A 15873-nucleotide genomic window follows, 5' to 3' on the forward strand; every position below is an offset into this window, starting at 1 on the left:
AAAGTATGTTTTCAATGTGCTTGGCAATAAGCAGATTCGAGGTTTCTTTGATAATGAAATTCAGAGAGATTAGTTTAGACAGCTCTAATCAATGAAAATAAAAGGTTCTGGTTTTCTCTCACAAACCATTAGAAACGAATTTCTTTAAAAAGTTAATACAAGGAATTTTTCAGCTGATATTAATTTTTCAGGATTAAGGAGATACGCAAAACAACAGTAAATTATAACACATATTTTAGGATTCTCACTCGCCCTCAACATCCCAAGGACATAAACAGTAATGTAATAAAGTACAGATAATCCTTAAGTCACCTTATTCTAGTCCAGAGCTTCCCAAAATATGTTCCTCAGAATTCTAGTGTCCCTTAAAATAGTCACAAATATCCCACAGAGAAAGAAAACGTTAGGTTAAGCACAGTTAAGCAAATTTCTCTATTACAGGGATCCTCAGGGCATTTAAAATAAAATATGCACAGTAAACATCTCAAAGAGGATTACAGTTGCATTGTTTCCCAAATTTAATCAAGGAAGCATTCTCCTAAACTTCTATTAAATCTTGTGGGAGAGGAGTGTGAAAAAGAACTCTGAGAGGTTAAGAGTGGCAAAAGAGCCCCTAATCATGGATTCCCTACGTGTTCAAGTAAAAAGGCCAGAAACTTAATAATCTTAGCTATAATATCTTAGCTATAATGACTAAAAAATAGTTCAACAAAGAAATTATGAAAAGTTTTTTTTAAAAACTGTAGGCAATTTCTTGCAATCATTAAAAAAGCAGTCTGCTATCAATCAAGCTGAAAGAGGACCATAAACATTTATTATAAATATCATAATGATAAATTAAGTGCTAATTCCATTTATATATTAATCTCAAGTTAACTTATTTGAACACAGAGGATAAAACAACTCTAGAAATTGGAATGTTTCAGATGACTGTTAATAAAAACACTTCAATTTTTAATAGAACCTCACTCACACTTAATTGCCTGAAATTAAGCATCAGGTTGTTAACCTCATTATATATATCTATTATATTGTGGCTCACTGAAAGAATGTACAGTAAACAGAACACAGAATTATCAATGTTGTGTATGTATGTACATGTGTTATGTGTATACATATATCCAATAAAACAAAAATACCAGAATCCATCAATAAAAATAGGAAAATAAATTTTAAAAGAGTTCAATCCAAATTAAGCTAAGTATTATATATAGTCTGAGTGATATATAACTAGATTTTTTTATAATCCACCTAATTCTTTTTAAAACACATTGAATTAACAAAATACACAATGGCAAGCAGTGATATAAAACTATTATTAGATGCTGTGTGATGACTTCTGTGGATTTAGAAGTGTAGATTACAGGTTTGAATTCAGAAAATGATGGGAATTCACTTACCTCTAACTAAAGTTCTCTGAAGGTAGTATCCTCCTTAGAACCCCTATCTTGGGTAGTTTACCTGCTGTAATTTCCCTAAAGAGATTCCAGCAAAGTCTAGCAAGTTTTAAGTTCCCTTCTGCAAGCCCTATTAGCGCATGTCTGTTATATAAACTTGCTCACATACTGCTTCATAGCTCTAACTTCAATTCTCACTGAATGACCACCACCACTACTACCACCACCATCCATATATCAACGGAAGACACCACCTTCGGAGAACTCCATTTGGAAATGTGTCTTTTTCTCACTTCTCCAAAACTATCCTCCAAAGTGCCCCACTGCTGCTATGTCTATAACATACTTGACAGTGGTGGGAATTCAGCAGGTGAGAAAATGAGGACACAAAGATTTAGCTAAGCAACTGGACTTACTGACTGTTCAAATACGATACTCCAAAATAACACAACAAATATCACTAGCTTCCTCAACATACAATCTGTAAAAACACTAAACTGCACATATGTATGAAAAATCTCTCATAAAAAAATACTTTCATAACCAAAGCAGAAAATATTGTCTTTATCACCTGGGACTACCAAATATTTCTCTAGTTTATTCTGCTAATGAAGTGCCAATATTTAAAAATGAGTTAGAAAATAAGTTAAAGACAAATGTTGATAATTTTTCATTATGCCACTCCTACTTTAAACTATTAGAAAGAAAGGAAGAAAGAAAGAGAGAGAGAGAGAGAGAGAGAGAGAAAGAAAGAAAAAGAAAGAAAGAAAGAAAGAAAGAAAGAAAGAAAGAAAGAAAGAAAGTTAGTTTAAAAAATGAAAAAGAAAGGAAAGAAGGGAGGGAGGGAGGGTTAAAAAAAAAAAAGAAAAACAAAATGAGCCACTCAAACCAAGGCCAAGCTCATACATCTAGGATGGCAGTTTACAAAAGGTACTGTTAACAAAATTTTTCAAATCTATAAAGGAAACTGAAACATAGTACAGGAAAGAAGACTTGGTGTTATATGATATAGAAAAAGCCTTCTTGGATTCCAACCAAGTGATTCCATAATTTATTATTGATAGCCAAATGAAAGTAGGAGAAAAAAAGCAAAGGGAACCAACTGTCTTAGAGGCCAGAGGACCAAACCATATTTGAAGCACTATTTTAGAGGATAAAGTATGGAGTAATTTTAAAAACACTGATTTTAGCTACAAGCCACCGTAAGCTTGGTAATAACATAAATAAGGCCCAAAACAATATAGCTCTCTGAAAGTTTCCCCTGGCTCCTAACAGATTCACAATAAATGTTTCTGAATATTCCAATTTTAAAAATCAACTCTTTCCATGGCTCTCCTTTGTATCAGTAAACACAATAAAATGCAATAACAAAATTATCAAAAAGCAATTAAAAATGGATAATATGAAGAACAAGAAAATCTTACATAATCTCCCACTTGGATTCTCAGTATATACATAATCAAGCTAATTTTTAATTAATCAATTAACTAACATATCAGATTCTTCAAGTTCTTGTGTTCCTACAATGTATGGTTTTTAAATTAAATTTTAGAATAAGGATGTTCTTTTTAAAAATGTGGCCTCTGTTTATCATAAAAACCAGAGGTTATTTTTTCCAGTTTTAAAAATATATGGAACAGGGGCACTTGGGTGGCTCAGATGGTTAAGCATCTGTCTTTTTGGCTCAAGTCATGATCTATCTGTGCCCTGAGATCAAGACCCACATCGGGCTCCCTGATCAGCAGGGAGTCTGCTTCTCCCTATTCCTCTGCCTCTCCTTCCTCCTGACCCCTCGACCCCTCCCCCCAGTCATGCTCTCTCTCTCTTAAATAAAATCTTAACAATGCACGCAAAACAAAAAGTACTTTCCAATACAAAAATGGTCACAAAATAGCATTTCTAAAACAGACTATTTAGAGATTTAAAAAAAGAATAAAGTGAAATAACCTAGTCATCTATCAGAAAGGAGAAAATACTAAACCATGAGGCAGTACATTTGCATTCACTTTCCCTTTTATACATGCACTATTAGGACTCACTGAAGGGTTAAAAATCTTCTAGATCTTGCCAGTTTAAGTGCAGGAATTACTAACAACCCAAGAAGGTGTATCTAGGATGATACTTACCTTACAACAGATTATACCACTGTGCTATTATGTATTCTGTGTATGGATACACAAGCAGTCAGCTGAAAGGTACACACCACACTAGCAAATGCTTGACTGGACCCATAAGGCCGGATGACCAATGGAATATCAAGATATGTGTCGATTCTCCAGCCCTCATAACCACATTCCAGACATCTCACGTAGTCCTTCAGCTTTCCTTGATACAGTTCATTTATAAGATCAGCCTAAAAATAAGAAGATTAAAAAGTGCTCCTTAAAAATAATTTGTAAAATACAAAAGACACAATAATTCCTGCTTTAAAAATAAATTTCAAAGGATATTCATTCTTTACTGTTGAAGTTTTAGAAGGCCTTGATTTATCTAGAATTCTGTTTAAAAAAACAATGAAAGCTTAACCAATCAACTAAAAATCAATAAAATTAGATTAAAATTAATTTAAGAATCAATGTATAAAAATTAACAAGATTAATTCTCTTATCGCTAAAAACTCCACATTTTATTGAAGTCAGTTACCAATTTATTATACTATTAAGCTTCATGTTATCTTTTCATTAGGATGAGAATACATTACCACTTTAGTCATGTTGACAATTACATAACCAAATAACCAGCTAGTTTTACAGCTTTACATACGCATACCACCTCTCATACAATACTATATTCTGATTTTCTAAAGTTCTATCTTCTAGCTCAAGATGCAAATGAAACTTTTTAACTTTCAGTAATATACATAAAACCATTTTCAAGGGGAAACATTACACTGCAAATTAAAAATATATATATATATATATATATATATATATATATATATACAGAAATTTTAAAAAAATCTTAAACTCCATCTTCATCAAAATATCCTCATTTAAAAGAATGGATCTCCCAGAGAGAGGAGGCAAGATGGCAGAAGAGGAGGGGTCCTCGTTTCATGTGGTCCTCCAAATTTAGCTACATAACTATCAAACAATCCTGAACACCTATGCATTCAACCTGAGATGTAAAGAAAGAATGGCTGGAACCCTACAAATAGAAAAGTGACCACTTTTTTCAAGGTAGGAGTGCAGAGAAGAGAAATGGAGGTGCTATACTGAAGACAAACGGTGGGGAAAGGGTGCCTTTGTAAGCCAGCTGCAGTGAAGTGATACAGTCCTAGAGCTAAAACGGGGACCTTTAAAAATCTGCTCCTGTGAGAGACTTCCCTGCTTGAAAGGTGCTCAGAGATGAAGTGGGGCAGAACCTCAGCTTCCTTTCACTGTATACAATTTTATTTCTGTATATATGTAAGTTTTCTTTTGTTTTTTAATAATTTTGGAATTGAGTACATTCTAACATCAGACCAAAATACACTCAGAACCAAATGGGTCACCGTTTTGGTAACTCAGTGAGATTATATTCTCTTCCCAACCCCCCCCCCCAACCCTTTTGTTGTTCTTGTTTCCCTATAGAACTTTTGCATATATATATATATATATATATATATATATATATATATATGTATATGTATATATATAAAATATAAATTATATATAATTTATATATTTGTAAATATACATATTTATATAATATATATTTAAATATAATATGTATATTTATATAAAATTTATATTTATACATATATAAAATTTTGGAATTAAGTGCCTTCTAACATACAGACCAAGATACACTCAGAACCAAGTGGATCGCTGTTTTGGTCCACTGAGTGAGATTATAGTCTCTCTCTCTCCATTTTACCCCTTCCTTTTTTGTTCTTATTGTTTCTCTCTCTTTTTTCTTTTTCTTGGTCTTTTTTCTTTTATTTTCTGGTCCCTGACCTCTTCAGAATTGTCTAGTGTGTATTTTGCTTGGGTCATGGTTGATATTTTTTACTTTGCTCACTCGTACAGCCATTCTGCACTGGACAAAATGACTAGAAGGAATTCACCACAAAAGAAAGAACAACAGGTAATACTCTCTGTCACAGATCTAATGGATATGGATTTACATGTCAGAGAAATAGTTCAGGATTACAACTACAAAGTTACGAGTTGTACTTGAAAAAAAGCATGAAAGACTAGAGAATCTCTTAGTGCAGAAATGAGATCTAATCAGGCTGAAATTTAAAAAACTCGGAGATGCAGTCTAAACTGGATGCTCTAGCAGCTAGGGTATATGAGGCAGGAAAGAGAATAAGTGACACAGAAACTGAGTTGATAGGAAGGAAGCTGAGGAAAAGAGAAAAACAAGAGCCCACAGGAGAGGCTCTAAGAAATGTGATAGTCTGAAAAATAACATCCGTATTATTGGAATTCCAGAGGGCATAGAGAGAGAGGACCAGAAGGTATATTTGAGCAATTCATAACTGAGAATTTACCTAATCTGGAGAAGGAAACAGGCATTCATACCCAAGAGGTAGAGAGGACCCCCTCCCCAAATCAACAAAAACCAATCAACATCCTGACATATATTAGTGAAAATTGCAACTTATAACAGTGAAAATTGCAACTTTCAGAGGTAAAGAGGAAATCCTGAAAGCAGCTTCAGACAAGAGAATCCTAACATATAGAGGGAGAAGTACTAGATTAACAGCGACCTATCCACAGAGACGTGGAAGGCCAGAAATGGCTGGCATGATATATGCAGGGTACTAAATGAGAAAAATACACAGCCAAGAATACTTTACCAAGCAACACTGTCATTCAGAATGGAAGGAGAGATACAGAGATTCCAGGATAGACAAAGTGAAAGAATATGTGACCACCAAACTAGCCCTGCAAGAAATATTAAGGGGGATCCTATAATCGAAGAGGGAGCCCAAAGAAACAGAGACAATCTGCAGAAACAGGGAGTGTACAGCTAATACAATGACACTAAATTCCTATCTTTCAATTACTCTGAACATAAATAGGCTATATGCTCTAGTCAAAAGACACAAGGTATCAGACTGGATAAAAAAAGCAAGACCCATCTACATGCTGTCTTTACAAGAGATTTATTTTAGACCTAAGACACCTTCAGACTGAAAATGAGGGGGTGGAGAACTATTTACCATGCAAACAGACCTCAAAAGAAAGGTGGGGTAGTAATACTCATATCAGATAATTAGATTTTAAACCAAAGACTGTAGAAAGAGAGGAAGAGGGACACTATCATACATAAAGTGTCTATCCAACAAGAAGACTTAATAATTATTAATATTTATGCCTCTCATGTGTGAACAGCCAATTATACCAATTAATAACCAAAGTAAAGAAACACAAGGATAATAATACATTAATAGGCAACCTCAACACTTCACTTTCAGCAAAGGACAGATATTCTAAGCAGAAGATCAACAAGGCTTTGAATGGTACACTGGACCAGATAGACTTCATGGATACATACAGAACATTCCATCCCAATGCAACAGAATACACATTCTTCTCAACTGCACATGGAACTTTCTCCAGAATAGACCACATACTGGGTAACAAATCAGGTATCAACCAATACCAAAAAACTTGCATTATTCCCTGCATATTTTCAGACCACAATGCTTTGAACCTAAAACTAAATCACACCAAGAAATCTGGAAGGAACTCAAACACTTAGAGGTCAAAGAGCATCCTACTAAAAAATGAATGGGTCAACCAAGAAGTTAGAATTAGAATTAAATTAGAATTTAAAACATTCATGCAAATGAATAAAAATAAAAGCACATCTGTTCAAAATCTCTGGGATACGGCAAAGGCTGTTCTAAGAGGGAAACACATTTCAAAATAAGCCTTTCTCAAAAAAAAAGAAAAGAAAAATCTCAAATACACAAGCTAACCTTAGGCCTAAAGGAGCTGGAAAAAGAACAGCAAATAAAGCTTAAACCAAGCAGGGGAAGAAAAATAATAAAGATTAGAGAAGAACTCAACAAGATAGAGACCAGAAGAACAGTAGAACAGATAGATCAATGAAACTAGGAGCTGGCTCTTTTTTTTTTTTTTTAAGATTGTATTTATTTATTTATTCATGAGAGAGAGAGAAAGAGAGAGAGACAGAGAGAGAGGCAGGCAGAGACACGGGCTGAGGGAAAAGCCCTGCCTGATGTGGGACTCTATCCCAGGTCTCCAGGATCACGCCCTGAGCTGAAGGTGGCACTAAATCACTGAGCCACCAGGGCTGCCCTTGGAGCTGGTTCTATGAAGAATTCATAGATGTGAAAATACTCACCAAGATACTAGCTAATAGGATCCAACAGTATATTAGAACGATTATTCACCATGACCAAGTGGGATTTCTTTCTGGGATGCAAGGGTGGTTCAACATTCATAAATCAAAGTGATAGGTCACATTAATAAAAGAAAAGACAAGAACCATATGATCCTCTCAACTAATGCAGAAAAAGCATTTCACAAAATACAGCATCCTTTCTTAAAACTCTTCAAAGCGTAGGGATAGAGGGAACATATCTCAATATTACAAAAGCCATCTACAAAAAGCCCACAGCAAGTACCATTCTCAATGGGAAAAACTGAGAGCCTTTCCTCTAAGGTCAGGAACATGATAGAGATGCCCATTCTCACAACTGCTGTTCAACATAGTACTAAAAGTCCTAGCCTCAGCAATCAGACAACAAAAATAAATAAAGGGCATTCAAATTAGCAAAGAAGTCAAATTCTAACTCTTCACAGATGACATGATACTGTATATGGAAAACCCAAAAGTCTCCACCTCAAAATTGCTAGAACTCATATAGCAATTCAGCAATCTGGCAGAAAACAAAATCCATGCACAGAAGTCAGTTGCATTTCTATACACTAACAATGGGACTGAAGAAAGAGAAATTAAGGAGTCAATCCCCATTCACAATCGCACCAAAAACCATAAGATACCTAGGAATAAACCTAACCAAAGAGGTAAAGGATCTGTACTCTAAAAACTACAGAACACTTGGGAAAGAAATTGAGGAAGACACAAAGAGATGGGAAACATTGGAAGAATAAATATTTTGAAAATGTCAATGCTACCCAGAGCAATTTACATTCAGTGCAATCCCTATCAAAATACCAAGGACTTTCTTCACACAGTTGGAACAAATAATCCTAAGATCTGTATGGAACCAGAATAGACCCCAAATAGCCAGAGGAATGTTGAAAAAGAAAACCAAAGCTGGGGGTATCACAATGCCTGAATTCAAGCTGAATTACAAAACTGTGATCAAGACAATATAGAACCAGCATATTGTTACATACGTCAATGAACAGATACATAGGTCAATGGAACAGAATAGAGAACCCAGAAAGAACCCTCAACTCTATTGTCATATTGTCACATAGGTCAATGAACAGATACATAGGACAATGGAACAGAATAGAGAACCCAGAAAGAACCCTCAACTCTATGGACACAGCAGGAAAGAATATCCAGTCTCTTCAATAAATGGTGCTGGGAAAATTGGACAGTCACATGTAGAAGGATGAAACTGGACCATTCTCTTATACCATACACAAAGATAAACTCAAAACGGATGAAAGATGTAAATGAGAGACAGGAATCCACCAAAATCCTAGAGGAGAACACAGGCAGCAACCTTTTTGACCTCAGCCACAGCAACTTCTTGCAAGACACAACTCTACAGGCAAGCGAAAAAAAAGCAAAAATGAACTACTGGGACTTCATCAACATAAAAAACTTCTGCACAGCAAAGGAAATGGTCAATGAAACCAAAAGACAACCAAAAGAATGGGAGAATATATCTGCAAATGACATATCAGATAAAGGGCTAGTATCCAAAAACTGTAGAGAACTTATCAAACTCAACACTCAAAAAACAAAGAACCCAATCAAGAAATGGGCATAAGACACGAACAGACACTTTTCCAAAGAAGGCCTACACATGGCCAACAAAAACATGGAAAAAAGCCCCACATCACTTGCCATCAGGGAACTATAAATCAAAATCACAATGAGATACCACTTTACACCAGTGAGAGTGCCTAAATTAACGACAGGAAACAACAAATGTTGGTGAGGATGCGGAGAAAGGGAAATCCTCTTGCATTATTGGTGGGAACGCAAGCTGCTGAAGCCCACTCTGGAAAAGGTTCCTCAAGAAGTTAAAAATAGAACTACTCTATGACCCAGTAATGGCTATCTACCCCAAAGATACAGATGTAGTGAAACAATGGACACCTGCACCCCAATGTTCACAACAGCAATGCTCACCACAGCCAAACTGTGGAAGAAGCTGAAATGTCCTTTGACAGATAAATGGATAAAGAAGATGTGATTGCATTCATGTGGATGGAACTAGAGGGTATTATGCTGAGTGAAATAAGTCAAGTGGAGAAAGACAATTATATGGTTTCACTCATATGTGGAATATAAGAAATAGTGAAAGGGACCATAAGGGAAGGTGAGGAAACTGAGTGGGTAAAAATTAGAAAGGAAAACAAATTGCAAGAGACTCCTGATTCTGGGAAACAAAGGGTTGCGGAAGGGAAGGTCAGTAGGGGGATGGGGTAACTGGGTGACAAGCATTAAGGAGGGTACATGAAGTGATGAGCACTGGATATTAAACCATATGTTGGCAAATTGAATTTAATTTTTTTTAAATGTGAATAGTGGAAAAAAAAAATAAAAGCGTGAATGAATCTCTAAGTCCCCAAACTTAGCCAACTGGGCCTTCTGTCCCAAAAAAGGCAGGTAACTCCATTAGTAAGGAGCCTCCAAGTGAATGTCTTGCCTCAAAATTCTTGTCCCAAAAAGGGATATAAGGACAAGAGTAACTTCAGACCTATGAAGAAGAAATAGCCCCTACTATATACATAAATTTACTAAAATGCAATAGGACTAGGTAAAGAAACTAGATCACTAAGTAAACTTAATTTTTATTTAATATCTCTTAAGTAAGAATGGAAAAGGAAAGTATATTACAATTTACCTCTTTCATAAATGTACATCTCTTCAAATGTCTAGGGCTTATAACCCATCATCATCATCTATACTATGTCATTTATTTAATGAAGCTTTCTTCATTCATCTGCCTCAGTCATATTTGATTATATCTTCTGCATCTGGGAGGGCATTTCTAAGTGGTTCAAATCAGTGTTTTTCGAAGTTTTGATAACCCACAGTAAGAAAATAATGTTATATCACAACCTAGTACATCTAACTTAACAAAATTTGCACAATAGTACCCTTACTTTTGTGATACTCTTATACTTTTCTATACTATTCCATTTTTTAAGTGCTGATGTAGATTCATTAAATTGATTTTATAACCCACAAATGGATCACAACCTACAGTTCGAAAACTCTGGCCCCAGCCATCATCATAATTATAACCAGACAGCTGACCTTCCAGCCTATCTTACAGATTCCTCCCTTTTTAGCCCTATGATACCCCAACCCCCATAATTAGAGCCAGTATAAAACCTCCTCTTTCCTGAGTTCTGAATCCCACCCAGTTCAGCCTTCTCTTCATCCCACAATGGTGTATCTAATGCTCTCCCCATTTCTAACCTGTTCTTTTTCTACTGGCAAAAGAGTCAGATTAACAGGAATCTTAGAAGTCAAAAGAGTATCTCCTTGGTCAAAATGAAGGTAATATTCAACTATACTTAACCTGCTATAGATAACAATACATATAATTTACTTGGTAAATATCTGAATATATTGTTCAAAAATCCCCCAAAACCAAACATACACATGTATGTATATATTTATATGTGAATTATACAGTTTTCAGTTAAAAAGACACCACCTAGATCATAGAAACCAACTTCCTTATTTTAAAGATGAGGAAATGAGGTCTAGGGTGGTTTAATGAGGATCTGTAGGACTCAGTTAATGGCTAAGTGAGAACCTAGTACTTTCAATTCCCCATTTGATACTGGACTAATGCCAAAGTTTTAAAAATGTTACAATAGAACAAAAGTCACTTATGAATAATTTATTAGAAAACATTCCCTTCAACCTGAGATGAATTACCTGTTCTGTTTGTTTCCATTTCTGTTCCAAAGCATCAAACATGACTCTGCACAGTTCTTGTACATCATGCTGCTGCCAAGCTATTTTAAGATAAAATTTAATTAAAAACAGCAATAAATTTAGTGTAATTAAACATTAGTTTGTTTAAAAGCAAATTGTCAAAAACATGGGAAAGTAACATATGCTTCACAATGCTATAATATTTGCTATTTTTGTTACTTTTCACTGAGAGTTAAGAAAGATATTAAGAAAAATCTAGGACAACAAACTAAAAATTTTAGTTTACGTACATAAAATTAAGAGTTTAACTAAACTTTCTTCACAAGAAAATTTTAATTGATCAAAACTTTACCCCTAGTTCTTAAATTTTAAAAATAAGCTATTTTTAAATTCCAACAAAAGGCAATGAGGTCTATAGTAAAGTTAACTAAGTTATTAATATATCTTGTTTATAATATTGTCTCCCAGAATTCCTTTGAATATTAGAAACACTTATCATTACAAGAGAAATTAGTACCCTCACTACTATCCCATCCAAAGCTCCTCGTAACATCTGTGGTTTCAATAGCTCTCTTTTTGCTGGTTTGTAACAAAACAAAAAGCCTTTGAAGTTGGTATGGGATACTTGTCACTGGATCTTCTTCAGATTCTTCAAATTCCCACCTATTGAAATAAAATATTTGAATATTATTTATAAAACATTTTTATTCTTTAAAGCTATCATTAATATTAACGTGATAATAATGTAAGACCTTGACTCTGGGGGTATTCAGAATTTGGCTATTAACTGAAGCTATTATTATCTAATGAAATAGCAGCCTTTCCCTAATTCATAAATACAGAAGAAATTTAGACTTTAACAAGAAAAAGCATAAGAAGGCAACATGAATGAAAGGCAAAGCTCATCTAAAAATAATCATAAAACCTGAATCTGATCAAGTCTCTTTTTCTAATTATTAATTCATAAAAATACAGAGAACAGAACAATATTAAATGACACGATTGCATTCAACTATCAAAATCCAAACTGTGGAAAACTACAGGATAAATGATACCAGTTTTCAATATATTTATTTTCAAGGAATAAACTGCAAGGAGGAAAAAAAGATGGAAGGGGATTAAAAAATAAATTAAATAGACTAAGACTCTTAACAGTCAGTTGACTGTATGGCTCTCGTTTGGATCCTAATTTGAACAGATTGTAAAAATTATGAGGCAATCAAGGAAACCTTATTAGCAATAACCTGAGATATATTTACAGGTGGATGATACAACAGGAGTGTGCTTCCAAATAATCAGAATAGAGGATATTAAATAAAAAAGACTGATCACGAGTTGATAATATACAAAGCTAGGTGATGGGTACAGAGGGATTCATTACAAGGTCTATGTTCAAAAGTAAATTCAGATGATGACCTTCCACATGAATGGAATGATAATATAATGTTGTCTGAGCAACACAATCAATATTAAAAGTTCCAAAAATACTTTAAATATATATTCAAGGATCTTATTCAAAATAACACAAGGGTAAAATTAGTTAATCTGTACTTTAAAATGTCTTGAAAAATAAGTATGCATACCTTAAAGAAAATACACAAGATATATTAAACGTATTATAATAAGATACTCATAAAAATAATTGTCTTTTACGGTTTATTTAAGTAGGATTTCCTTCATAGAAAAAAAAAAGGATTTCCTTCATAGAGCATTTTAAAGTACCTGACGTATACAATACTGGCTTTTACACCACACACACACACACACACACACAACCCTCAAAGGACAGCTCTAAATTATATTTTAATTAGAAACAAAGTCTGCAGGTTTAAAAAGATAACTGTGTCTTAAATTGAGAAGTGTAAGGAAAGAAGAATATGGTTTAAATATCTAGATTATCACAAAAAGCCTAAAAGCCCCTATAACATTTCTTTATAAAGACATTAAAGATGTAAGTGAGGGAAGCTTTAATATGGTAATTTATCCCAAATGTAAATCTTATTAATTTTATCCTTTTCTGGTCTACACATGGACGGTTTTCTCTCTCCACAAATATTTTATATGTCAATCTCTCATAAGATCTTTTTCTTATATAGTATTCAAGATGTGTTTTACAAGTGAGAAATGCCCCAAACTTTACAAATAAGTATAAGAAAGTAAATTAGATTTTATCAGTTAAAACCTGTACTTTCATTCTTATATCGGTTTTATTTATAAAATTTTTCTTTGAATACTCACTTATACAATGCATTCCTAAATTCTGGAGTCATAAAAAGTGTCTGCAAAAGGCTATTCAAATAGCAAGTCATTGCTTGGTTTACTAATCCCACATATCCTTTAAAAAGAAAACACAAGTATATATAAATCAGCATTTACATTTAAAAAAATAAGAATTTAATGAACAGTAAAAATTGAGAGGTTAAGGTTACTCAGTTGGAAATTACTTTAAATTTTTTCAACAATACCTAAGAAAGACCCCTTTTTCTAAAATGCTGTACTATGTAAATCTTGTTTCTCAGAAAAAGTGAGGATATCTTGTTAAATGTCCAGAGATATACAAGGATATTATGCAGCATTCAATAAAATTTAAAGAGGAGTACTTCAATATGTTTACTTGATATAAAAATAATCTTTGTTCCCCAAATTGATAACTTGTTGATTAAAGTGGAAAAGTATAAACATTTACTTTAACTATCACACATCTGAAACAGGAAGACTGAACTGAACCAGGTATGCATGCTATCAGGCCTTATAAACCAATTTATGCCAAGAATTAATAACATAGGAGATAAATTCATTTTACATATAACTTAGAATGACTTCCTCTATTTTAACAAGCACATGAAGTATGAGATTGTTTACCTCAGCACACTATGCAAAGAGTGACTACAAAGTAAGAAGTTAGAAATAGGCAAGAATAGAGAGAGGGAATGGGGAAGGGAAGAGGGAGAAAAAAGGAGAAGCTCATAGCAACTTAAAGTTCAAGTGAATGTTTAAAATTACTTAGGCTTATATATTTGTTTGGATATGGCTACCATTGTTGAGAACATTTTTGAAATTTCTCCTTTGAAGTAGACTTTAGGCCCAGTTTATGAGATACATATACACCAAAAAAATATCAGTCCCATCATTTTAGTTATACCTCATTAAGTGAGCAAAATGTGGTAAACACTTTGCTTAATAATTAAACTTATTTACTCCCAGCTAATACTGAATGACTTGGGTATTTCAAATCAATCAATCAAATCTCTTCTCAGCAGATGCTGAAGGTGTTCACTGAAGTTTTTCAAAATACTTTTTCAATTTCCCAACTATAATGTCTTGAGAAAAGCTAGGCTCTGTAGATAACTATATTGCCAAAAGTGATGAAAGGACAAATATGCATGCTAAAACTTGGTCAGTTGCGGAAAAGAAGAACAGATTTCATGTTATCTGTATGGTTCTAAGAAGAGATCAAGTAGCTGCTCAGTTTTCATTTTGGACTAAGGTTCAAGTTTTTATTTCTAGGGGTGGGAGTGAATGGGTGACGGGCACTGGGGGTTATTCTGTATGTTAGTAAATTGAACACCAATAAAAAATAAATTAAAAAAAAGTTTTTATTTCTAATGCCTTTCATATTTAAGAATACTGTGTTTATAGAGGTGCCTGGGTGGCTCAATAGGTTAAATGTCCAACTTTTGATTTTTGGCTCAGTTCATGCATGATATCAGGATTGTGAGATGGAGCCCTGTATCAGGCTTCATGCCAGGCATGGAGCTGCTTAAGAGTCTCTCTTCCCCACCCCCCTCTCAAAAAAAGGGGGAAAAAAACTACTCTGTGTGTGTGTGTGTGTGTGTGTGTGTGTGTGCATTCTACTGTACATCGTTTAGAATTTTAAGTTGCTTCAATTCCTAACCATCCCCGATCTGAGTTGTTTTCATAGCACTCTGTCTTTAACCTATATTGGAGCCTTCAGTTCACTATTCTGTAATGACCTATTTACTTATATGTCTTCCCTATCTGACTGTGAGTGGAGGGATCAAATCTTATTAATCTCTCTATCCTACTACTTAGCATAGCAGCAGGTGCACTTAAGGGGAAAGTGCATATGAAACACAAATTTGTATGATATCTGCCCTGATTATTAATAATGAAGTATTATTTCATTCTTAGTTCATATAAAAAGATTCTTTGACACAAACAACAGTGCTTTGGCCAGGAGACAAGGCTGGTCTACGTCTTGTTGGCTAAGACTGCCTGGAATTTCCCTTTTTCTCCATCTCCCTCCCGTAATCACTCAACAGTCAGGATGAATACTATTATTGTCCTTTGTGTACCCATATACCAATTATGTATCATTTATGGGTGACTTGTTTCCCTTCCCCAGGCTTAAAAAAAAGATGATAGGAGAAGAGAGTTTAAGCGGAGGGAG

General features: G+C 34.1%; 1 protein-coding gene across 3 annotated transcripts in view; it reads right to left on the reverse strand.

The window, feature by feature from the left end:
* Window positions 1-15873, reverse strand: part of USP47 (ubiquitin specific peptidase 47) — a 117255-nt gene that overhangs the window by 47569 nt on the left and 53813 nt on the right. For 2 of the 3 annotated variants that reach the window (XM_077866465.1, XM_077866466.1), the window contains 4 exons: window positions 13701-13797; window positions 11980-12125; window positions 11463-11542; window positions 3601-3750 (listed from right to left, as the gene is read on the reverse strand). In XM_077866465.1, the coding sequence (XP_077722591.1) occupies window positions 3601-3750; window positions 11463-11542; window positions 11980-12125; window positions 13701-13797 (473 nt within the window). The remainder of the gene's footprint in view (window positions 1-3600; window positions 3751-11462; window positions 11543-11979; window positions 12126-13700; window positions 13798-15873) is intronic. The other variant, XM_077866467.1, reaches the window with a different exon arrangement.

The sequence above is a fragment of the Canis aureus genome, chromosome 23, assembly GCF_053574225.1.
Source record: "Canis aureus isolate CA01 chromosome 23, VMU_Caureus_v.1.0, whole genome shotgun sequence".
In the NCBI taxonomy this organism is placed as follows: domain Eukaryota; kingdom Metazoa; phylum Chordata; class Mammalia; order Carnivora; family Canidae; genus Canis; species Canis aureus.